Genomic DNA, 24,399 nt, shown 5'->3' on the forward strand with positions numbered 1-24,399 from the left:
TATTGTCAATGTTTTTAATGCAATTTTTTTCTTTGTAAGCTAGGAAACGATATTATCTCATACCATTGGAATCAAAGAGACAGACCAGGAATGTAGGTTTTCATTTTATCACTTTGTTTTGTATTGATAGATCATTTTCAAGTCGCTTCATTTTTAATCCTGTTTCCTCCCGAGGGCCTGGGATTAGAATATCTACCTTCATAAAGAGTTATGCTGATTAAATGTAAAGCTCTGCAATCCTGGGTACGAGTGCTTGGAAAATACTCATACCTGTGGCTTAAAAACTTCTAATTTTAGAAAGAGCCTTGGTTCTGTAGGTGTCTTATAACTTTAGTGAACATCACTAGCATATTATAGTATATATAGGTATGTATACTATCACTATAGTATTATAGCAGCATGTAAACAAAACATTGTTTTGATTTTAGTTTTGATATATGGCCATCTATAGAAAATAAAATCAAGTGTTTGTTTAAAGGGGAGAATACATGCACAATGTCTGGTGTGTAATTACCCAGTGAATGCTAGCTCCCTGTTTTCTTGCTTTCATATTGATAAGAGGCTTAAAAGATACCCCTCTAAAGCTATTGTTTCTGTTAATTTGTTGAATGAAAAAACTAGATGTCATTGGAATGGGAGAGGAAGTTGGCAGAAAGCAATTTATTTTGAGTTATATTGGTCTTTAGTAAAATTGAAATACTGACTAACACTGTCTGCTTTTAGCTAATTTAAAACATTTTGCTTTAGTTTTGACCACGTTAATACCAGATCTGAAGACCGAGTATCAGTGTATTTTAGGGGTGATTGGTGTGTTAGAATGAATGAATCCATTGTCTCTGCAGACATGAATTGAGTGTAATTTTCAGGTTCTGCCGTAGTAGATGAAAGCCCCAGCTGTCTCTTTTGTTTTCTAGAAGTGAGCTGTCATTGTGTGCTGTTCTCTCTCCCACTCTTTCTACTTCAGCTGTATTACAGCCGCTTGGTGACATTCTAATCCTTCCCCACATTTTTATCTAGGTTAAAAAGTGCCAGGCAGCCATAACTAAATACTTAAGCTCAAACTGGAGATTTAAAAAATTTTTTTTAACTTGCTGCACATTCAGGTTGCAATCATAGGTAAAGGAGAGAAGGTACCAGAAGTTTAAATCAAGGACACTTAAGAACAAATCACAAAACAAGAGGGGGACGTGAGTAAATTTAAAAAGGAAAAAAAATATGTCTGTGGTTTATGTTAGAAGTGCAGGTGAGCTGTTAAATTGAGCAACACTTCCGGCATGTGATAATCCAGAGAATTCTGAATTGGAAATCAGTGATGAAAGGTAAGTATGAATTCAGGTTCCTGTTGACTCATTTTCTGATTGACTTGTCCAGACGAGCGAGTTTTGGCTTTATGTAGAAGTCATTGAACCCTTTAGTTAAACACTTTCCAGAGATTGATACTAAATTAATATAAGTCTTATTTCTGAAGACTTTATTACTGCTAACAGTCAACAGAGTTTTTAATAAGTGCCAGAAGTTCTGGCTTCTTGAGGAGTCTGGAGGAAGCCTGAGGAGAGGACATTCTTAGCATGTCTTTACTTTTAGGGGCACTTTTAAGATTTACTGTGCAGGGATACCTGAAATCAAGATTAAAGATCAATTTGGTATTCCGTGTGTGTGTGTGTGTGTGTGTGTGTGTGTGTGTGTGTGTGATCCTCAAGCCTCTGAAATTAGTGTGTACTTCACTCACCATATGAAAGCAGAAACATATGGGTGTTAAAACTCCAAGCAGTTCTCATTTTCTAGACTAGAACCCATACTACCTTAGAAAAATAAAAAAAGCCTAGTGGTAGGTAAATAATTCACTCCGATAATATTGAATTCCAAAGTTGTTTGTTAACACGCAAAAGTGTTGTTTGGCCAAGTAAAATAAAAGTTTTGCAAGCTTCCTGCCTTACCTAACATTTTACTGACAGGTGTTTAGTGACTTGAGACTTTTATGGGACAGAGCTGCAGTGTTTAGCCACAGTTGTTCAGAACTGGGGAAAGACTTCATTTTGCACAATGCAGAGGAATCATTGACACAAATGTAGAAAGTAAGTCGAGAAATTAAGGTGAGGGTATTTTGCTTTTAAACTAGTTCTTAAGCTGTTCTTCATTTTTCCCTCTAATCAGGGCTGAGGTATGGTAGGGAAAGAACCATGGGCTTGTCTGTTTTCAGAAGGGTACTCACTCCTTTCCACATTCCCCAGGCTCTAGGATTTTGACTCCTTTCATTCTAGACCAGTAGGGCTTCTCAGGTTGAGCTTTTAATCAGCATTTGGGGCCAGATAGTATGATGGAGGTCGTCCTGTGAATTCTGCAGAACCTTACCAGATAGTTCTGTGATGGAGGCCGTCCTGTGAATTCTGCAGAACCTTACCTAGTAAATGTGCACAGACCCAAATTCTGAAAAGTAGATATGTATAAAGACACCACCATGTATGTACCTTCTGGGGCAAATTAGTCCCTAGAGAAATACAATGTAGCTAGTTCTCATTACCGAGAGCTACTAAAATGTGTTCTCAATTATGCTACCCTTCTAGCTGTGTTCCTTGTCCCAAGAGTCCTTGTTGTCCGTGAGAATGGGAATGTTTAGAAGGTATCTACTCCATTTTATTAGTTATGTCTGTGTGTTAGAGATAAACATATACCGATAGTGCAGCAGCCCTCCAGAGACACAGGTATACATTCACAAATATATATTGATTTGCATTATTTTTCCACAGTAGTTTTTCCTTTTAAAATTACACAACTGGGTGCAAAAGTGATCTTTTCTTTTATTCCATATTCTATTGAAGCATAGCTTAGAAAAACAGCAATTGTCATTGAAAAGCCTCAGTTTTTTGTGCATATCACTGACAGGTTATTCTGATAAACTTTAAAATATAAAGTGCTTTTGTTTATATCTTTTAATGTTTTGTTCATGTCCCCTTTTTTTCTCATATGGTTCAGGGAAACCTCCAAATCCTTGTTTATCCAAGAGTGGCCTTGAACATCAGATCCTCTGCCTTTGTCTCTACAGAGCTGGTACTGCATGTGTGCAACTCGATGCTTGGCTTGTTCGTGACTTTACACACAGCCCCTATGTACCAAAATCATTAAAGAAGAAAAAAAATCAGTCTGAAGAACAGTTGAACTTGGTGTTTTGAAGATCATTGAATTACTAAAAATAGGCAAGATGTAAATAACAAATTTTTATAATATATTTTAAGCATATGAAAAATAATTAGCCTTGTATAATGGACAAATACAAATCAGGGCAAGGGAGATGGCTCCATGGATAAAGCTCTCTCCCTGTAAGCATGAGGACCAGAGTTCATCCCCAGAATCCACATGAGAGCAGGACACATTGGCTACGTGGAAAGGCAGAGTCGGGGAATCCTGGGGCAAGCTGGCCAGACTTGCTGGGATCTGTGAGTTCTGGGTTCAGGGAAAGAGCTAGCCTCATTAAATAAAGTGAAGGATGCGTATGTGCATATGACATGTATGCTAATGCACACTGCAAACACACATAAGAAAGGGGGTAGGGAGTACAAGTTGAAATACACAGAAGTACCACTTTTCATGTAAGGGCAACAAATTTGATAGTGCACTTACAAAATAGCACATGGCAAAAACAAACTTTTCTTACTCCATTTCAAGTGTGTCGTGTTCATATGTGTGTATTTGCATGCCTTCTGCATGTGTGGGCCCACGTGTATGCAAATGTGGTACACATATGTATATGTGCATATAAAGGCCTGAGGTTGATGTTGGAAGCCATCCTCATTTGGTCTTCTACTTTTATTCTTCGAGGCAGGGTCTCTCAGTCAAACCCAGAGCTCACTAATGTGAAGAGTCTTGCTAGCTGACTAGCTGTGGGGACTTCACGTCTCTCTCACCCTCCAAGGCTGGAGCAGGAGGGCCCTCACACCTGCCTCACATTTACATAGGTTCTGGGATCTGAACTCCAGTGCTCGCATGTGCTTCTGGGGCAAGCACTGCGTCATTTCCCCTGTCCCACAAACTTAATGTTTTGCCTGTAGACGTATAAGCTGATACTGCCTTCATGAAGACTAGTTAGACACTTTGACCCAGGAAATATTCTGGGAAATTCTTTACATATACTTCAGAAGTAGTAATGGTAAGGAATATGTGATTACATACCAGCTATTGCTTATTATAACAAAACATTGGAAACAGTAATGGCTAATGTTCAAAGTTAATGTTGCATTAACTTTTTTAATTTTTGTGGTAAGTGCAGAGTATGCTCTATTTTACAGGTAGAGAAGCTCATTAAGATTATATAATTAATAAGAATTGAAATCAGGGCCTAGCATGATAGCTTAATAAAGTGTTTGCTTTGTGCACTCAAGTTTGACCCCCAGGATATAAAAATCTGGGCACAGTCAGGCTTGAGAGAGTGTAGTGAGGATGCCACTTTACCTGTGCAGTCTCCTCCTCAGAACCCAAACCTCAATCTAATAATGAGATAAACATCAGATAGTTTCACTAGTGAGGCATACTATAAAACACATTATCAGTAAGCAACATAATCAAAATATCCAGAAACTGCAAAATGTGAGAAATTGTTACATCCAAAAAAGACATAATTATATCTGGTAGCTGAAGGTCACATAGATTCATGGATGAGACTAAGGAAAGAGAAAGGACATTAGGTAAAGGCTAAGGAAATCTAAACAAAATATGACAACATTTGGTATAAATGTATCATACTACTATAAAGTGTTAATAATGGGGAAAGTGGGTAAATGGGAATGCTGTATAATTTTTGTATGACTTTTTCTCTACTTCTAAAACTTTAAAAAAGACTAGTAAATATAATGAATAATATTTGTAAAGTAAATTTAAAATTCAGGCATCCATTTGGAAATAAAGCCTGGACAGGATTTTTATAATGTTTTAAATGTTTTATTAATTCTTTAAGACATTCATGCAATTTAATTTTATTATATTCACCTCCATCCCTTCCCCTAACTCCTGTCCATTTGTGTTACTCATATAGTCCTGGATGGCAGCCTTACTCGGAGCCACACCCTTAAAGACAAACTTCTCAGTGAGGGGTCGCAGACTCTGTCCTTCCCAGACTAGCTTGTTCTTGTTCAGGTCTCACGTAGACAGCCACAGCTGCTGAGAGCTCATGGTTGCAGCAGTCCTGCATATCCACTCCAGCTACCCTTGCCTCTGGCTCTTGCAGTCCCTCTGGCCCCTCTTCTGTGATGTTTCCTGTGCCTTGTGGGGTATTGACAGGAAGTGAATTTCTTTAAAATGTTAAAATTTAAACATTTTCATGTGTGAGCAGAGTTGAGTCATATTCTCGTTTGTGAAGACCTGATTTCTGAATTTTTAAAACTCATGAATAGCAAATATCTGTATACTAATTTCCTTACAGGTTGTTTCTGTTTATCTTGTATGTTGTTTAAACATCTTAAAACTATGTGTTTATGGTTTATTTCCTGTTCCTCTGTAGATGTTTATCTTTAATATAGTCATGCCTCTAAACCTCGGATGTTTTTAAAGATTGGCCACAGTGATTCTCTGAATTTCAGTGATATGTTTAATCTTTTCTTGATTTTTTTCAGTCTATGTTTTCTGTTATTTTAGTTCTGACATTTGCTTTAAGATAATTCCTAGCTAAAACACATTTATTTAATATTATAATAAATAGGGCTTTCTGCAAGCCAGTATTTAGACCTTTTCTTCTAGTCACTCAGTAATTTGTCATATTTATAGGTGCTTATCTAGAAAATGACTTTTTATGGCGACCCTAACGTCTTTCAGCCTCTAGACCTACAAAGGTTTATTTTAAATAATTATTCGTAATATTTTCTGCACTCGTTCTTTTACCTGTGTTTGGGTATTTGTTTGTATATTCATATATCTGTGCAGCGCTGAGGCTTGGCCTGGGTAGTGCACATTCTGAATAAACACTGGGCCACTCCCTATCCTCAGTTCATGCTACCATTATCCATTAGGTCACGTGTCTGTTGCAGTATTGTTTTGTATCCTCTCTAGGTCATAAATTTGTTTGAATGTGGCTTTCCTTCTTTAACTGGTGTTTTTGGGTTTTAATTGTTTTCAGTCACTCCCAATAGAGACAAGGCACAAGCCTTTAGCACATGGACATTTTACATGTCACATCCAAAGACTAGCAGTAGCTGATGGTGTGTTGAGCAGTACCACTCGAACGGATGGAAACAACTTCTTGCCTTTCAGGCTAAGAATAGAGTGAGTGAAAGATTGCATTCTCTTACAGCAGTTTAGAAGTCTGAATTTTGTAAGAGACCTGTATTTTAAGGTAATGATTACTTGTTTGCAAATTTACTTTTTTTGCTTTTGAGCTTTAAAATTAACCAGGATATTTGAGTACAAGGTTCACCTTTTGGATATTAGAAGAGTTGTTAGTAGCCAACATTAAGCTGGAACACTTTAAAATTCTTTTATAGCATACTTAACAACAGTAGAAAGCCATGGGATGTTGATACAGGGCTGTTTCCCTACAGTTTCCAGAGTGTGGATTCTTTGGCATGTATGATAAAATTCTTCTCTTTCGCCACGACATGAACTCGGAAAACATTTTGCAGCTGATTACCTCGGCAGATGAAATACATGAAGGAGATCTTGTAGAAGTTGTCCTGTCAGGTGAGCAAATGGCTCCTTTTCCCCACAAGGAGTATTTACCACACTATTCTGTGCTCTGCTGCTCTTAGCTGTGGTGCTGTGTCATCGCTTACTCCTTTAATGTGTAGTAATGGTTTCTGCATGGCCTTCACTTTCAGGAAGGTTATAACACTATGAGAAAATAGGGGGAAAAGTGGAATTACTTAAGTGTTTTGAAGCTAAGGGAATTACTAGTTAAACTGAAAAGAAATTCTCTTTCTGTAGGTTGAAAAAAAAAAAAACCAAGATTAAAGTTGCCCCCCCCATTTCTGTTAAAAGCATAGACAAAGAGAATGAGGGTCCAAAGAGAGAATGCGGATAAGAGGGGGAATATTTAAGACCTGGAAGAGAAAGTGACGGTGCTGGTTACTTGCACGACTTAAGACTGTTTCCTCCCTTCCTGTTCCCAGTGGACATTTTCCACTTCCGTTCCTGCCTTGCCCTTGTTGCCATCCCCTCTCACCACCTGCAGTGTCCCTGTGGACAGGTAGCCAGGGAAAGTGCGAGAGAAGGAAGAATGCCACAGCGAGGGCACACTTTGGATTGGCAAGAAGGGAGACCGGGAGAGGAAACGAGTGGCCAGGCACCCTCCCACCCTCATCTTTCGGGCTCTTCCTGGGATCTCTCTACCGTTCCTTTTCCTTATTGGTCCTAACACTTCTCCTCTGTGTTTCTGATTCTTCCATCTGCCTAGTCCACCCCAGCACTGATCTTCCACCACCACCCCCTGTCTTCCTCCTCACTCACACGGGGATTTCTGTGCTGTTCTCCTTTAAGGTCGTGATCACATTCATTCCCTCTTGGCTTTGGACCTTTCGTCAAACCACAGGGACGTCACTAGTGACTTTCAAGTTGAAGTGAAAGAAATGTGTCTGTATCTACTGCTCCATTGCTCATGGAGGAGAAAGGAGTCCTGGCAGTCTGTTTGAACTCAGTGTCTCTTCTTACAGAAACATTTGACAATGAGGTTAAGTTCCATAGCACTTTGATTTTTATCATTTACTTCAGTGTTTTCTTTCTCAGTCTGTCCTAAGCTATGAGACAATGCTTTCGGTATACCTAGCCAAAGACTTCCAACCTGGTTTATTTGGAGCTTAACTCATATAAAGCTCTTGGACTTCTAAAACTACTGCTTAAACTCTCAGTATTGGGCCACGGCTCAGCAGATAACTCACATGGTAGGAGGAGAGAACTCATGCCTACAAGTTGTCCCCGACATTCACATGTGCCATGGTACATTCTCCTCCCCCAACATACATACACACAAATAATAAATAAATGTAAAATCTTTTAGATCGCAGTTTTAAATGCTAAAAATAATTTATTTTGTAATCACATAAAACTTTTAGAGAACGTACCCTGTTTTGATATAAATGGATATGGCGACCATTCCTAATGTCTTTGCAATTAAAAAATATGGTTTAATACTTTCTTTTTGTTGTTGTTGTTTTTTCAAAAAAGCCTTGGCCACAGTAGAAGACTTCCAGATTCGCCCTCATACTCTCTATGTACATTCTTATAAAGCACCTACTTTTTGTGATTATTGTGGTGAAATGCTCTGGGGATTGGTACGTCAAGGATTAAAATGTGAAGGTAAGTGCTTTTAGACCGGTGTATTAATTCGAAAGAGGATTTACATTTGCATTTTTGAATTACCAATGGAACACTAAGCTCATAGTTGGTGTCTAAGTAGTAAGGATTTAGAATTGCGAAGTTGAGGACTGGCTTTTCCTTTGCCTCCACATACTGGTTCCTTTACATAAGCAACTTAGTAGACCTCTAAGTGATGGTTTCTCTGTGAAATGTAGTCTATTCTACCAGTTTCATAAATAATTAAAGAAGGTAATGTAAACAGTGGTTTAATAACTGTTGGCCACTTACTATTACAGCTCTTTATTCCATTTTTAGTTTTTTCTGTGCAGTGGTAAAATGTCAGATTGCTGTGAGTTAGAATTGCTAGGAGTAGGCAGCAGGTACATAAGTCTAAATAAGAAGCAGTCTTCTCCTGTGGAGGGTCAGTTAGCTTTTTTGTAAGGTAATGGCAGGCACAGACTGTATTTAGGTTTTGCAGGCTATGTGGTCTCCATTGTAATTTACCTCTGCTGCTGTAATGTAAAACCAACCATAGGAACCAGAGAGATGGCTCATCACCTGAGAGTACCTGCTGCTCTTTCAGAGGACCTGGGTTCAATTCCCAGCACCTACATGGTGCCTCACAACCATTTGTAACTCCAGTTCCATAGGATCTGATGCCCAAGGGCACCAGACATGTACATGGCAAATATACACACATGAAGACAAAACATTCATACACAAAACTTTTTTAAAAAATTCTTTATAACTTAGCAGTTAACCATAGATATTATATAAATAAACAGCAGACTGTGTTCCTATAAAGCATATTTTTAGAATAGGGGAAATGTCTTAGTTGGTAATGTACTTGCCACACAAGCATGGGGATCTGAGTTCAGTCCACAGACTGAAACAAACAAACAAACAAAAAATACTGGGTGTGGTGATATGTGTTTGGGAAGTTTGGAGAAAAGAGAATCGCTAGGGTTTTCTTACAGCTCCCAATCCCAATGAGAGACTCTGCCCCCAAAACATGGTGAATGTCTCCTAAGGAATGATAGCTGAGGTTGATCTCTGGTCTCCATGCTCATACACACGTAGCTGTGCACAGATGACACATATACCCTTTGTGTTATATAATTATATATATATATATTATAATAAAGAATACCATTATTCTATATTATTATTTACTATTATTTTATATTCATGAACACTGATGCTTGAGTTCCATAATTTTGTCATCATTGGAGGTTTGTTGCACGCATGCCTCAGTTTCCTGCTGGATAGTGCTTGAAGCCAGAAACTCATAAACTTTTGCCAAGTGTCATAAAACATGCTTTTCTGAACTCTACCTCCAGAGTTTCTGATTCTATAGATTTGGGGATGAGTCTAGTAATTTATGTTTCAAATAAATTTCCAAGTGTTTGTCTTAGCTAACACAAGTCAAGATTCACTGTTCTAATTAATTTAACTTTTCTAAATAAACCTGTCTCCATATGTACTATTCTTGAATTTGTTACCTTCCACATCATCTGTCGTCTGAGTTCGTAATTAAGGTTGGTATTGTTGCCAGGAAAAATAAAAGAAATGCTGGGTTCTATGTATCAGATTTCAAATAATCAAGTAATCTTATAAAATTTTATATTTTACTCTTAAAATATATTTAGGCTGTGGATTAAATTATCATAAACGATGTGCCTTCAAGATTCCAAATAACTGTAGTGGAGTAAGAAAAAGACGCCTGTCAAATGTATCTCTGCCGGGACCTGGCCTGTCAGTTCCGAGACCCCTGCAGCCTGAATGTGTGCCCCTTCTCAGTGAAGAGGTATGTGTTCTTAGGCCATAGAAGGACTTTTAGTAGTTATCCTTAGTGACTTTATAAGACATGTGGCATCCTAAAACAGGTGATAGCAGAGTATAGTGATGTGGCTGCTCTTAAGGCACTTTGAATGTAATAATGATGATGAGGCCTACCTACAGCAACAGGTTGTACTTTGTGCCCCCCGGGATTGCATATCATTTAGTCCCCCGTGTGAGCCTCCTTTTCATTACCCTGGCGCCTTAGTCACATACTTCACTTAATCTTACATGCAACCATCAGGTCAGGTTTCCTAATATACAACTCTGATTATGTTTCTCTCCACTAGGTAACTATGTGAGAGCTCTTCAGAGGAGCAAACCTATACAGTAGAGTGGGGGGGTGTGTGCACGTGCGTGGATGTGTGTGTATTTAAGTGACAGGATTTATGGACTGGGAAGCAGGAGAAACTAATAACTACTTAGAAACTGGAAGCCTCAGAGTATGCGGGACGCTGATTTGAAGTCCACTGGAGAGCTGCTGGTAGAAGTCTGCCTTCAGAGGCTGGTGCATGCGGAGTGACACACACAGTGATGGCAGGAGAAATCAACTCTGCTGATTGGCACAGTATGTGAAATGTGCATTGCTTTTTGCTGCATCTGGACCCACACCCCATCAGTGATGCCACACACATTGACAGCATGTCTTTCCCACTCAGTATTTCTAGTGGTTTAGACATGGCAGTAGTCTAAACCAGCATTTACCTAGACCTGTAATGTAGCTTATTCTCTGAATGCCACCACACTTTTGAAACCTCCCTGCTTGTGTTTGTGTACTAGATTATAGAAAATGAATAAGTTTCTAAAACTGAATAAAAGATAAATAAAAGCCAGGCTATAAAGCCTCACCGAGTAAGGAAATAAGTTTGGAAACAGACATACTGGGAGCAAACCTTTAAGCGTAACTGAGATTGCTATTGTCTGCACATACAAGGCTGTTGCGCTCATCGCAGAAGACAGTGTAAAGAGGTTTGTGAGCGCAAAGAAGTTCTGTGTCCTTATGTGCCTCACTTTTCCTAGCACAGTACTTGGTACTTAGTAGATACAAGTGAACAAACGAGTGTGCTGCTCCTCAAACTGTGAGCTGTACCACCAGAGCTAGTATCTGCATGGCGCTGGAGCCACGGGCTGCTTAAATGACTTTCCAAAGTCATGGGACACGTTAATAGGAAATACTCAAATTAATTCAGATTTTATGAGTTATTTTTTCCCCTAATTATTGCTCCTTTCAAGAATAGAGTAGTTTAGTGAAGATTTGTGTGCTTGGCAGTACTTGAAATGGCTTACATCTGTGAATCATAATCTTGCCATTGGTTGTTTTTATAACCTCCATCTTCATATATTGGTCCTATCAGGACTTTTGTATACTAGCACAGTGCAAGACTTTAGGCTATTGTCTATTTAACGAAATCTTTACAAACTGAGATATCAAAGTAAAGATCTATGTAACTCTCTTGTAAAGAACACTCATTTTTATGTATTGCTTAGCCACAGGAGGAGATTTTTGAGGCAGAGAAAGAAAGGTTATCCCAGTACTCAAGCAAGGATCATGAGTTCTAGGCCAGTCAGACCTTGCTACAACAACAAACACCTGGTTAATAAATAAAGTAGAAAAGGAATACTATGATATAGAGACTAAGAATCAGAAGCTATGTATAGACATATATAAGGCCTATAAGGGGAAACCGGTTAGTAAAAAATTAGTATATCTTATACACTGAACCACACAGGGAACCTGTCTGGTACAGAGAATTATATTGCTTTAAGAGGCACACAAATGATGCTCTGATGGCAGCTATCCACAGTTTGTTAGGAGCCTAGGGGAGAACAGAAGACAGAGGAAAGGAAAAGTACAGCCATCCTATAGTATTCCTAGGGTGGGCTCTGGGACCTCCAGCAAATTGAGAAATCCATTAGTGTTCAACTCCTTTATAGTCATAGATGCAATATTTGCATATAACCTACATACATCCAAGCTCTCTTGCTAAATATACTGACATCCACCTCCCTTCAATTGCTCATTAAGTCAGACAAACTTTCCCTGCCATCCTCACCGACAGAGGCAATCACTGTGACTGATGGGATCGTATTGTGGGTCAGCACATACTGAGGAGAGAAGAAAAACGTTTATTTCTGGAGTCTGATGTGGAAGACCTAACCACCGACATTAATCTCTGAGTCTAGTTTCATATTTAGATGGGGAGAGAATTTAAGTAACCCTTATACTGGCAGGTGACTGCCCCAGATACACGGCCTGGTACATGTGCTCTGTACTGTGTCCCTAATGCCCTGATATCAGCAGGGCCTAAACAGAGGCATTAACTGGCCATTGGCATATGAAAAGACATGCTAGAGAAACCTCCTCTTTACAGGAATGCCCTGTGTATCTGATAACTAGTAGTTAAATCAGTCCTACCGTGTCTTGTATGGTCTGAATTGAGACAAACCGAAAACAGTAGATGCAGAAGCCCGAACTGCACAGTTGACTGACACATCTGTGCTTTACACAGGTTGAGGGAGCATCAGGACAGGCTCAGACGCCGTTTCTGATGGTGAAGACACGGTCTTTAGTCTTCAGTCATCTGGGGAGGTAAAGACGGGATCGTGTTTAGATCGTTTTGTATTCCAAATGTATAACAGCAGTTAGCATGTAGGAATCAGTGGATGTGTATTCAGTGAATGGAATGAGCTGCACTGAGCTGGCCTATAATTTAGTTTGATTATTCCCTTTGTTTAGAGAGCTGTAGCTACACAAACCCACTTGTCTCCTAAGCTACATAAACATTTTTAATTGCTCTTTAATTTTTTAGCTTCACTTGGAAGAAGAAAACAAAAACTGGAAAATATTTGCAATATCAAGGAGCTGCTTAAAATCTAACTACTATCACTAATGCTGTCCAGTTTATTTTTCTGTTTGTCTGCCATAATTTAGTTCAAATCCCTACAAGCATATTCTAGAATTGTTGGGAAATTTTGAAGTTATATTTTGTTTCGGGCTATTTTCAGTAATACAATATGAGCAGAGACCGTGATTCCTCAGTTCTTTGCTTTTCCTGGGATCAACTACTTGGTCAGCTCTGGATGGGTAGTAACATCTGTTACAAATTCCTTGTCAGGTATTGAGTTTTATTGTAAAATGCTAAATTATAACTGGCAAATACTAATTGTGCATGTATGTGCGTGCTTGGTGTGTGTGTGTGTGTGTGTGTGTGTGTGTGTGTGTGTGTGTGTGTTTGCATATGCGCTCACATGCACAGAAGGGTTGGGGGACAGAAACAATAGAAAGCTATTTGGTTGGCCGAGGAACCTGATTTATTGGTGATAGAATAAACCATTGTAGGAAGCTATGGAATATGCCACTGGCAGTAATGCCTACCTCAACCGCAAAGTCAAAGTCCCTAGGAGAGCAAACTGTAGGCCAACTCATGGCAATGGGAAATTGTTCAAGTCCATTGGACCTTCCCTAGGAGTGGGAGGGCAAGACATCATTGGTGTTTTGGACTCATGATTGGACCCTGTGTTCTTCCCTTGCTCACCATTTAATGCCTTCTTCTCAACACCAAGGATCTCTCTCTTCTTCAAGTGTGTCTGACAATGTAGAGAAATAATCCAGATGACGGAACTACCATTGAACTGCCCCCCATTAAGTCAAATGGATAGTTCCCTAGGTAGTCTGGAGCCAGCGCTGCCACTGTCTTAACTCTATATTTCTTTTCAAAGGTGCCAAAAACTGAAATCTGCTGGTAGTTTCTCTGCTCTTAAAAATGATCCAAATAAAATAATTTTTCTACACTTTGTTCTTGTGTTAGGAATCGTTCAGATTCTTAAAGAGTATGTACTTTAGTATTCCCAATAAATAAATTGTGCTTAAGCTTTGCTGTCAACCCTTTGTTTTTAATCTTAACTTAAACTGACAGATTTACGTATGTTTTAGTCACATGCTCACCAAGAACCAAGCAAGAGAATCCCGTCCTGGAGTGGGCGTCCAATCTGGATGGAAAAGATGGTGATGTGCAGAGTCAAAGTCCCACACACCTTTGCCGTCCACTCCTACGGCCGGCCGACCATATGTCAGTACTGCAAGCGGCTGCTCAAAGGCCTTTTCCGCCAGGGCATGCAGTGCAAAGGTAGGATGCTTACGTTTCCGCTACGATTCATGTGTGGTTTTTATAATAGATACGAGTTTAAAATATCTAAGTTTCAGAAACATTTACTATAAAAATTGTTCTTACCGTTAGCTTAAAAAAAGAAAGGGAGAATTATATGTATACACACACACACACATGAGAGCCAAATTACTTTGATCTCTAGTGTTTTATACTTTTAAAAAAGGAACCATCCAAGCAACTACATGGGAAATAAAGGCATTTGTTCTCATTTAAATTAAGTATAAGGCCACATGGCTGGTAAGTAGAAAATCTGTGCATGCCGTAGATTCCTCATGAAGAGAAGGAGGGCTGGAGCTGCTAGCGTGTTTGCATCCTACCATTGGCGTTAGCTTCATTACACAGACAAGAAACTGATCCCTAACTGGGTTAAAAAAAAGAAAAACTATTAAATGCCTTCAGAAGTTGAGACCAGACTATGTTCCAAGACTTGAGTTCTTAGAGGGAGGAAGACTCATGATCTAAAGGAAGTGTGATTATATCTGATCTTACCTGTTTAACTGACAAGCTGAATATTTTTATTTTAGATTGCAAATTCAACTGCCATAAACGCTGCGCATCAAAAGTACCAAGAGACTGCCTTGGCGAGGTTACTTTCAATGGAGGTAAAATTATATATCTTTGTTAACTTCTATAAAACCTAGAAAAGGTCATGACTCCGTATGTTGTCTGGGTGAGGTTGTTTATATACTTCGTTTTACTGGCTTTGTTCAAGGTTTTCTTTTTTTTTTTAAGTGTTCATTAAATTTTATGTACATTAAAGTTTTGCCTGCAGGTATGTACATGTAAGGGAGTCAGATCCCATATAGTGGGGTTACAGACAGTTATGAGCTGCCCATGTAAGTGCTGGGAATTGAACCCAGGTCCTTTGGAAGAACAATCAACGCTCTTAACCTCTGAGCCATCTCTCCAGCGCCCTGTTCAGGGTTTTCTTCTGACTTAATAACTGAGCAGAAAACGGAGATCACTGATGCTGTCATTAGTAGTTAATGCCTTTCCATCTTTCCTTTCGCCCCTTGCTCCTCTGCGGCCTCCAGTATCCAATGGTGCTCCATAGTGGCTTCCAGATGCACTTTTACAATCTTGCTGTTGCCTTTATTCTGAAATTATTGACTTTTAAATGTAAGAACATCCCTCTGAGGTAATCCTAATAAATGTCTAAAACACAAAGACATTAACTAATTTGCCCAATAATTAGGGCTAAGAAATGGCAAAGCTAGAATTTGAACCTGTTTCTGGCTCTTTGGTCTTTCTTTCAAGTAATCTATGACCGTCTTTCTCCCAGAGAGTGCTAGCAAAGCCATTACCCACTTTTGGAAGGAAGGGAGGGAGGGACAGGGCTTTAGGCTTTAGGCTTCTGACATCATTTTCCTTTAACAGTTTATACCGGCGATAACAGTAAATGTAAGGAAACCTCTAGGAATAGGCTAAGGATTGAAAATCCAACTCCTTGAGAATCTAATTAACATTTTCTGTGTATTTTCCATGGCTCTCAGTTGTCTTGGGTCTGGTATTAAATATCATAGATGGGGTAGTTCGTAAACAACAGAAACTAATTTCCCGTAGTTCTGAAGGCTGAGAAATCCAGGACGCCAGCAGATTCTGAGTTTGGCAGGAGTCTTCCCTCTGGTTCATGGAAGACACCACTTAGCTCCATGGTAACATGCTGGAATGTGCAAAGAGGGTTTTTGAGCACCAATGCACATCATAGGAGCCTTCGCAACTGATCACCTCCCGAAGGCTTTGGATACCATTACCTTAGAAGGTAGATTTAATACACAGGTTTTGGGTAAAACCTGTCATTTACACCATAGCTAGTTGACATCATTGGTAGAGTATCACTGGTTTTTCCCATGCCTAAAGTCTTGTCTAGCTTTATAGTTAACTCATTTTTTTTTTGTGATTTTCTACCTTTTAATAAGTGGATTTTAAACAATGTTTTTTCATTTTAATTTGCATTTCTTCGCTTACTTATGAGTTTGAACATCTTTCAAGTATTTGTTTTGTTATTTGTATACCCCAGCCCCCACTGCATTGCCTGTTCAAATGCCTTATTTTTTTCTAATTTGACATACTAATAATTCTTTCATTTATAGGTGGCATAACGATTTGATAGACTTTGTTTTTAGCAGCTTTGCTGAGATCTAGCTTGTTTGTTTTATGTTTACCCATTTGTTATATTCACAAAGTTAGGCAGCCATTCCTCTGTCTAATGTTAGGAATTTTCATTTCCCTCCACAGTTATGTAGTTCATAGTCCCGTCCCACTCATCTCCTCTCCAATGGCCTCTGGCAGCCAGTACACAACTTTCTACTTTTATGTTAGTCTATTTTAGAAATTGTGTATAAATACAGTTATATAATAAATATGTAGGCTAATGAGTATCTCCTTTTAGTTAGCATAATGTTTTCAGAGTTCATATACACTGTAACTATCTCAGTATTTCATTCTTCTTATGGACAAATGATACCACTCTCAGAGAAATAACCAAAGTTTATTTTTGCAGTTACCAGTCAGTGGGTGTCTGAGGTGTACCTCCGTGGGTGTCAGGGATACTGTCACTGTGCACTTTAGTATTACTTCTGTGGGCACGTTTTCATTTAACTTGGGCAGGGACTGTTTAACATCCTGAAGACCTGCCAGCCTTCCAAAGTCACTGTGCTGGCTTACAGCCCATCAGCATTTAAATAAATGTTTTATCTTTTATTAGTGAATTATAGAATTTCAGTAAGTATTCTGAATACAACTCCCTTATCTGATGTTTTCTGCATATACTTTCTCAGTGATAAAGCTCTTGCCTAGAATTTGCAAGGCCTTGGATTTGATCCCCAGCACACAAAAAAGTAAGAAACAAGCAAAGACTCCCTCATCTTGAATCTTCAAGGATAATTTTCTCAAGTTTTAAAACTTTTTTCCTAGTTAATTTTAAGACTGATCTGATTAAATGCATTGATACTCTATCAATATTAAACTGCAGTTCATTTAAAACTCTCCTAGAGCCTTCCAGTCTGGGAACTGATGCAGATATACCCATGGATATTGACAGTAACGATGTGAACAGCGACGGTAGCAGGGGCTTAGATGACTCAGAGGAGCCATCCCCACCAGAAGACAAAATGTTCTTCCTGGACCCGACTGACGTTGACGTGGAGCGAGATGAGGAGACTGTTAAGACAATCAGGTAATAACACTAAGCTGCTGCCAAGAGCAAAGGCAGGTCAGCATCTCCATTAAGGAAAGGTGGCATTTCTTTAAGTGGAATTTTAAATGTAATTTAAAATCTAATTAAATAGGCTAATTCTTTTTTGCATGCACCACTAAAATAAGTTCTATCACTTTTGCTATCTACTCAAGATAGAAAGTACAAGAATTTTTACGTTCTTGAAAAGAAGAGGACTTTATTTAATAGTCTGGATAAAATATCCATCTATGGAGCAGCTACCTCAAGGCAGTGTTAAATCATTAATGGAACAACCCGGTTTCTTCACACATACAGGTTACCAGGTGGTGAAATGAGCAGCGAAGAATGCATTCCTGAGATGTTTTCATACACATACACCAAATTGCACGTTTTCTCCAGATACAATTTTACTTGACCTGATTTTACTTACTACAATATTTAATTTTCTTAATATCTATAAGTAATTTCTCTTAATAACATTTTTCTTTAATATGATCAACTGATTACTAATTTTGAAATTTGAACCCAGTGAAGTTGAGTAAACATGTTTTGCTTTATGAATTTATTCTTCTGCCTAGGGCAAGAAAATTCCTCAACAGCAAACCCAAATGAATTCCCCAGGCTCCAGGTCACCTGACTGGAAGATCCTTCTGCTGCAGCCGTCATCTCCCCTCCCTTCCCTATCCTCTCATGTGTGTCCACGGCCTTCCAGAAAAGATCTTGACAAACTCTTAGTTACAGTGTTATAGGAACTTGATACGCTAACTGTGCATCAGTGTAACAAGACTAACTCATTTTCTTCTTAAGTCGTTGTCTTATAATATTTTGAAAAACATTAGCTCAGTAATCTTTGAAAATTTTGATGAGGCTATATATAGTATGTATGATACTTTATAAACAGATACTGAAAATATTGATCATAAATTTAAATATTTTTTAGTCCATCCACCAGCAATAATATTCCATTGATGAGGGTTGTACAGTCCATCAAGCACACAAAGAGGAAGAGCAGCACAATGGTGAAGGAAGGGTGGATGGTCCATTATACCAGCAGGGATAACCTGGTCAGTAATCACCTACAATTGGATGTGCTAGTAAAACTGGATAGCGATTTTTACTTTATGCCTTTTAAAATTAAGGATGAAATATATATTGAGACATTATATACAATATAGAAATGTGTAAAAGTTATGAGTAATGATTCTAGCTAAAGATGGAAAAAATTGGAATTGCATTTGAATAGTCATCTATAGTAAGGTAGGAAACAACTGTTTTATGTGTATAAGCAATGTAAATGTGCATGTTCTCTTTGGATCAGTGTAAGCAAAAGGGAGGAATTGTAAAGTTTAGTCGAGCGGCAGAGGAAGACAGCAGAGTAGAGTCGTCAAAAATGCTGGCTTCAGAGCTAGGCCCTCGTAAGTCTGTCACCAAAACTGTAAACATGGTACAGTTACTTCTTTTTATGCCTCCGTTTCTCTGTCTATAAAGTCTGTGTAATAGTAGTACTTTCTTGTACATCCAAATGAGCCAGTATATATAAGAAGAGCTTAGGACAATGTTTGGCATATAGTAAGCAGTCAGAACAGTAGCCATTAAAATTTGCTGAGTATTTAAGTCTTTTAAGAACAATACAAAGTTAGATTGCTGCAGTGTTCAGACCTCCTCAGGGAAGTCTCTTTGTGCAGAGGGTGACAGTTAACGCAGGAACTTGCCACTGGTCACATCCCAGAAAGTAAGTTTCTATGGCGTGTTCAGTCACATCAGACCTGCTCTTCTCCCCAAGACTCCAGGGACCATTGCAAAAGAGGGGCAGAAAGATTGTAAGAATCAGAGTTGGGGAGGACCCAAGTGAACAGTGTCTTCTGGACATGTTGAAACTGCTGTGTTCATGACCTCCAGCAACTGTGGCTACCTGTACAAGATCAAGCCGGTCACCGTTCCAGCTCACAAGCTCCTGTTCTAGCCAAGGGCTTTGAGGGAGGGAGACTTGATCATCTTTAAGGTTATGGCTCCTAGTAGGTCAGCCATGCATCTTCAATGGCCCCATACCCAGGAATTTATGGGTGGCACCAGTTGAACTATAGGTGATACAAAATTGGGGAGGTGGGTGTGAGAACTGGACAGAGTTGGGGGGAATAATGATGGTAAGAATGATCAAAATTCATTATATGCATCTATAAAATGCTCAAAAAATAAAAATATTTAAAACATACAAAGTGTTTAATATATTTAGGTGGTTTCAGTAAGGTTTTCATATGGTGCCAGCAGTACAGATTATGACTGAGTATTTTTCCGTTTGTTTATAATTCGTGTCCTTTCAGCCGGAGTTTAAAAAATATAAACACACATTTTGAGAGTTTACTGGTATGTCTAATGATGGGTAATTCAGTAAATAGTATTGGGATAACCAAATAGCTGTTTGGGGTGGAAATGACTATAACATAAATCACACTTTACATGTAATAAAACTAAATAGATTAACGACTTAAATGGTCTCAAGTTAAACCACCAGAAGAAACATGGAAGAGTTATTTTATAAAGACCATATTGGAGAGGGGAGATCAGTTAACCAATCTCATGAAAGAAATTCTCTATGGCAACCTGAAGACAAGACAAATGGCAAACTGAAAAGGGCATTTCAACTTACACTTTAAATAAGAACTAATCAAGAATTGTGAGTAAAGCCAACAAATTGACAATAAAAAATACTACAACCCAATAAAAAGGCAAATTAATAAGAAAGGAGAAATCACAGAAAGGGAAATAAAATTACTCTTATACATAAAGTGTGGTTTTCTTTGTAATAAAAGAAATATTAACTTCAATTTGCACTGACATAACAATTTTCTTTTTTTTTTTGGTACATCAGAAATCAAAATTTTCATAATACAGTGCAGTTAGAAAGTCGGTGAATCTCAGCCTGTGGATCATGACCCTTTTGCGGGTCAAACAACCCTTTCACAGGGGTCGCCTAGAACCATTGGAAAACACAGATATTTACGTTGCAGCTCATAGCAGAAACAAAGTTATAGTTATGAAGTAGCAATGAAAATAATTTTATGATTGGGGGTCACCACATGAGGAACCGTATTAAAGGGTTACACCATTAGGAAGGTTGAGAACCACTGGTCTGAGTAGTCACCTTTGTGTTAGGGATACAACTAAATCAGGTCAAGTCAAATGTAAAATAAAACACTATCAAAACAGTTTTTATATCTTTTTAATTTTTTCTGTATTTTTAAGGATTTCATATATGTATACAGTCAGTGAAATATATCTACTCCATTTTTCCCATGTCCCCCAACACATCACCCTTTCAACTTCATGTCTTTCTGTGTGTATAATAAACACGAAGTCAAGTTAATGAATACTACCAATAAATGCCTGGATATATGGCCACCCACTGGAGTATGCAAACCCTACCAGCGTCCATATCCTCAAAAGAAGTGAATTATTCCCCCTCTCCCAGCAACTGTCCACTATTAACGACTCCTCATTAAGGGGAGAAACCTAAGGATCATCCACTCCACCTATACCAGGATTTTGTCTGGCTTGATCTGGTTTAGTCTTGTGCAGAGTAACCACAGTTGCTATGAGTATGATTGCAAAGCCGTGCCATTCCCTGAAGGTGGCATTTCACAGGGCTCCTCCCAACCTGGCTCTTTATGCCTGCTGTGTGATGTCTGAGCCCTGGTAGTGATTGGCTAAATATCAATGTCCTGTTTAGAACTGAGTCTTTTTGTTCTCAGCACATTGACCAGTTGAGAAACCTTTGACCTGGCTTAAGTGCATCCCAGGTCTGTCAGCTGGAGCTAGGGGAACTGGAGAAGTGTGGGTCTGGGGGCTCTGCATCCTGGAAGCCCTTACCTGTAGGCACCGGGAACTGGGTAAACAAGATGGTTGGAGCCTGAGAACCACTTGGCTGTTGGTGCTCAGGAAGAAGCTCTGTGTCTATCTTTTGAGAAATTTAGCATATAAGTCAATTACATAAATCTATGCATGTAAATAATCCATAGACGTTTGTGTGACTGTCTACAAAAGGGTCCCTCAAGACCTAACAACATAGCTTGCTTGGGGAAGAGTAGGATAGGATGGGAGTCACTGTGAGAGTGGTAATTTTCACTAGGTTTCTTTTCTATATTTTGGAATTTCAAGCCCCATTGTTTAAGCCTACTCAAAGTAGAGGAATGGATACTCAAGGGAAAGTGCAAGTATTTTGGAAGGAGTAGTTTTTGAACCACATTTTCTAACTTCTGTTTTTAATAGAGGAAGAGGCATTATTGGAGACTTGATAGCAAATGTCTAACATTGTTTCAAAATGAATCTGGATCAAAATATTATAAGGTAAGGGTTTTGCATTTTATAATAGTATTTTCTGGTTTTTCAGTCAAGTTTTATATGGTTAACTTCATATTTATGTGAATATCCTTATGACTGCCTAATATAGTTTACAGTGGTCATTTTAGGTCCTTGTTGGAACAGCTGCTCTTCAACTCCATTTCACGTACACACAGACTAAAAAAGCTGAATTGCCTATGGTTTTTGGCCTAATATTTGGACTGAACTAATTGATGGTTTAGGCCAACGTATAGACTAGAAGGAATGCATGAGCAACCTCACTGCCCGGGATTCTTTTTCTTGCTCAGCTTAAGGGTATTGCCTGTAGAAGAGCAGTCACAGAGACACAGCTATTGAGTGGCACTGACTCATTGAAGGTGACGAGTGTTGGATATGGAGGAAAACTACCTCCTCCATATGCTTTTCTGCCTGCGTCCTAATGATCTGCTCCTCCCCAAGTCTCTCCCTTATTTCACTGTCTATGTATATGTGTGTTTGTGTGTGAACATGCATGTACACCCGTGCATACACATTGCATCTGCAGGTACATGCAAGAACAGAGATGGATGTCAGATGTCTTCCTTGTTTCTGTCTACTTTTTCTTGAAGTATAAGATCTTTTTTTTATGTGTATGGGTGTTTTATCTCTGTGTATATGCACTGTGTGCATGCCTGGGACCCATAGTCGCCAGAAGAGGGTATTGGGTCCTCTGTAACTAGGATTACAGGTAGTTGTGAGCTACCATGTGGGTGGGAACTACACCCAAGTCCTCTGCAAGAGTAGAAAGTGCTCTTAACTACTGAGCCATCTCTCTAGCCCCTCTACCTTATTTTTTAAGATGGGATCTTTCACTAAGTCTGGAGGTCACTATTTTGGAAAGACCAGCCAGCCAATGAGCTCCCGGAGATCCATCTGTCCCTGCCTGCCACCCTCCAGCTCTGGGAATCTGACAGGTCCTCATGCTTGCCTGTCTAGCACATTACACATCTCCTGTGCCCTGAGTCTCTAATACTGTATGTGCTGCCTCTAGCATTGCTGGACACTTAAGACAGACATACCATAATGTAATCCATATGCCGTATACTGTGTTGGTCTTAGTGGCATTCATAAACATGCTTATCTTTGATTCTTTAGTGTATTTAAAGAATAAAACCAAGTATAGTATGTATTCATAGTTTTTCAATGACTAACTTTTATTTCAGGAAATCCCACTTTCAGAAATTCTCCGCATATCTTCTCCTCAAGATTTCACCAGCATTTCACAAGGCAGTAACCCACACTGTTTTGAAATCATCACTGATACTGTGGTGTACTTTGTTGGGGAGAACAATGGGAGCAGCTCTCACAACCCTGTTCTCGCTGCCACTGGAGTGGGACTCGATGTAGCACAAAGCTGGGAAAAAGCAATTCGCCAGGCCCTCATGCCTGTAACTCCTCAAGCGAGTGTTTGCACTTCTCCAGGTCAAGGGAAAGACCACAGTAAGTGGAAATACCTTGGTGGCTTCTCCTTGTCTTGAGCATTTGTGATATACTTGAGTGGCTGTGCTCTTTTTTTCTTTTTCTATTTTGCATTTTTAATGTTTAAGTTCTATCTTTAATAGGAAATACCATTTTAGATAATGATTTCATAAAGTTACACTGGATGTCATTCATATGTACATATGCATGAATACATATGTGAGTGACGACTCAGTGTCTAGCCACAACTGCCTACAGAATTTATCTCCTTACATTTAAGCTCTGCATCTACCAGCCTGCTCTCTGTCCGATCTGAGATAGGTATTTTTTTTTTTTGCCTCTATAATAGTAGCTACTTTGTAGAATTGTTATTGTTAAGTGGAACCAGATAAAGAACAGTGCTACAGTACTTAGCATCAATGAAGTCTCATGCGATTAAGTGTTGGTACTTTATTTCCTGCTGGCATATAAATCTGTAATAAAGTACTGTGTTTACATTATACACATAAAACCTGTTAAGTCACAATGATGTTACTTTTAAGTTAATTAGGACAGAAATTAAAATGATACTGAGGTGGCCATGGTGGTACATGACTTTAATTCCAGCAATGGAGAGGCAGAGACATGTGGATCTATGAGTTAGAGGCCAGCCTGGCCTGTAAAGCGAGTGCCAGCCAGGGCCATAGTGATATTCTGTCTCAGAGAGAGTGAGAGAGGGTATTACACCAACACAAGTTATAAAATTAAACCCAAGTTAAATAAAGGTTGAATGAATAATAGTAAATAAATTATCATATAGTATCACTTTTACCTTGTTGTAATAATGTCTATAGAGAATTATAGAGAAACATAACTCATTCATTATATTGAAATAAGTATCAATTACTTTCCAAATAAAGTGTATCTCAGTTTACCTATATTATTTTATGCAACTGCTTTGTGCGTTATGTTAGGCCTTGAACTAAAATCCAGAAGAGAAATAATAAAAGCTATTTAAGGGAATATGATTTATACGGGTGTTAGGAAGTAGCAAAATACAGTACAGGAACCAAATAAGGAATGCTTCGCTGTGGAAACTGAGATCTGGATAGGAAAAGTAGAGATTTCATAATAGAAATTACGGTTTGGAATTTGGGCTGCAGT

At 38.8% G+C, this 24,399-nt stretch overlaps 1 protein-coding gene across 4 annotated transcripts in view; it reads left to right on the plus strand.

Moving 5' to 3' along the window:
• The window catches only part of Prkd3 (protein kinase D3), a 65,493-nt gene that overhangs the window by 24,490 nt on the left and 16,604 nt on the right, over nucleotides 1-24,399 (plus strand). The window contains exons 1-11 of one of the 4 annotated variants that reach the window (XM_050163549.1): nucleotides 2,007-2,075; nucleotides 3,044-3,201; nucleotides 6,525-6,663; nucleotides 8,143-8,274; nucleotides 9,924-10,081; nucleotides 14,048-14,240; nucleotides 14,807-14,884; nucleotides 17,277-17,460; nucleotides 18,401-18,524; nucleotides 21,727-21,804; nucleotides 23,001-23,277. In XM_050163549.1, coding sequence (XP_050019506.1) covers nucleotides 6,549-6,663; nucleotides 8,143-8,274; nucleotides 9,924-10,081; nucleotides 14,048-14,240; nucleotides 14,807-14,884; nucleotides 17,277-17,460; nucleotides 18,401-18,524; nucleotides 21,727-21,804; nucleotides 23,001-23,277 — 1,339 coding nt within the window. In that variant the 5' untranslated portion in view covers nucleotides 2,007-2,075; nucleotides 3,044-3,201; nucleotides 6,525-6,548. Of the gene's footprint in view, nucleotides 1-1,969; nucleotides 2,076-3,043; nucleotides 3,202-6,524; nucleotides 6,664-7,458; nucleotides 7,649-8,142; nucleotides 8,275-9,923; nucleotides 10,082-14,047; nucleotides 14,241-14,806; nucleotides 14,885-17,276; nucleotides 17,461-18,400; nucleotides 18,525-21,726; nucleotides 21,805-23,000; nucleotides 23,278-24,399 lie in introns of those variants that run through there. The other 3 variants (XM_050163548.1, XM_050163550.1, XM_050163546.1) reach the window with 3 other exon arrangements.

Source organism: Alexandromys fortis, unplaced genomic scaffold (genome assembly GCF_014885135.2).
Source record: "Alexandromys fortis isolate MF-2015 unplaced genomic scaffold, M_Fortis_MF-2015_v1.1 scaffold_136, whole genome shotgun sequence".
In the NCBI taxonomy this organism is placed as follows: Eukaryota; Metazoa; Chordata; class Mammalia; order Rodentia; family Cricetidae; genus Alexandromys; species Alexandromys fortis.